Genomic DNA, 854 nt, shown 5'->3' on the forward strand with positions numbered 1-854 from the left:
CGCTCCCCCCGAGGAGCTCATCAGTATAACTTCTCCATGGCCTTTCGCAAAATGGGTATTGGATTTGCTAGGACCATTTTTCCAAGCGCCTGGACAAGTAAAATACCTAATAGTGGGAGTAGACTACTTCACAAAGTGGATAGAAGCGGAACCATTGGCCACCATCACCGTTCAGAGAAGTCAGAAGTTTCTCTACAAAAATATTATCACAAGGTATGGAGTACCTCACTCCGTCACCACTGATAATGGCACTCAGTTCCCGACTCAACCTTCAAAAACCTGGTAGTCAGCATGAAGATCAAGCATAAGTTCACCTTGGTAGAACATCCACAGGCAAATGGACAAGCTGAGGCAGCTAACAAAGTCATACTAGCAGGGTTGAAGAAAAGGTTGCAAGATGCAAAAGGAGCCTGGGCTGAGGAGCTCCCACAAGTACTGTGGGCTCATCGGACTACACCTCAGTCTGCCACAGGGGAAACACCCTTCCAACTTGCTTATAGCGTAGAAGCCATAATACCAGTTGAAATCAGCGAGCAAAGTCCAAAGGTGAGCTTCTACGATGAGGTCGGAAATATACAAGGGCACAAAGAAGAACTTGAGTTACTCCCCGAAGTCTGAGAACGAGTCCATATAAGAGAAGCAACATTGAAACAAAGGATAACAAATAGATACAACAAAAAGGTCATTCGGAGAAGTTTCACCCCAGACAACCTGGTTTTAATAAAAAATGACATTGGAGTCAACAAATCTGGGGATGGAAAGCTTGCTGTCAATTGGAAAGGACCATACAAAATTAGAGAGGTCTTAGAAAAAGGCTACTATAAGGTGACCGACTTAAACAGCACCGAACTACC

The 854-nt window shown here is 44.5% G+C and overlaps 1 protein-coding gene across 1 annotated transcript; it reads left to right on the forward strand.

Annotated features, from left to right (window-relative positions):
- The first annotated feature begins 291 nt into the window (after positions 1-291).
- Positions 292-618, forward strand: LOC130957363 (uncharacterized). Its single transcript, XM_057884227.1, has one exon. It carries the CDS (start codon positions 292-294, stop codon positions 616-618), a length of 327 nt encoding a protein of 108 aa, XP_057740210.1.
- The last annotated feature ends 236 nt before the right edge of the window (positions 619-854 follow it).

Source organism: Arachis stenosperma, chromosome 10, assembly GCF_014773155.1.
Source record: "Arachis stenosperma cultivar V10309 chromosome 10, arast.V10309.gnm1.PFL2, whole genome shotgun sequence".
Classification (NCBI taxonomy): domain Eukaryota; kingdom Viridiplantae; phylum Streptophyta; class Magnoliopsida; order Fabales; family Fabaceae; genus Arachis; species Arachis stenosperma.

What these genes read in the sequence shown, in the direction of transcription:
- LOC130957363 (XM_057884227.1), top strand. Translation starts at nt 292, where the DNA reads ATGAAGATCAAGCATAAGTTCACCTTGGTAGAACATCCACAGGCAAAT.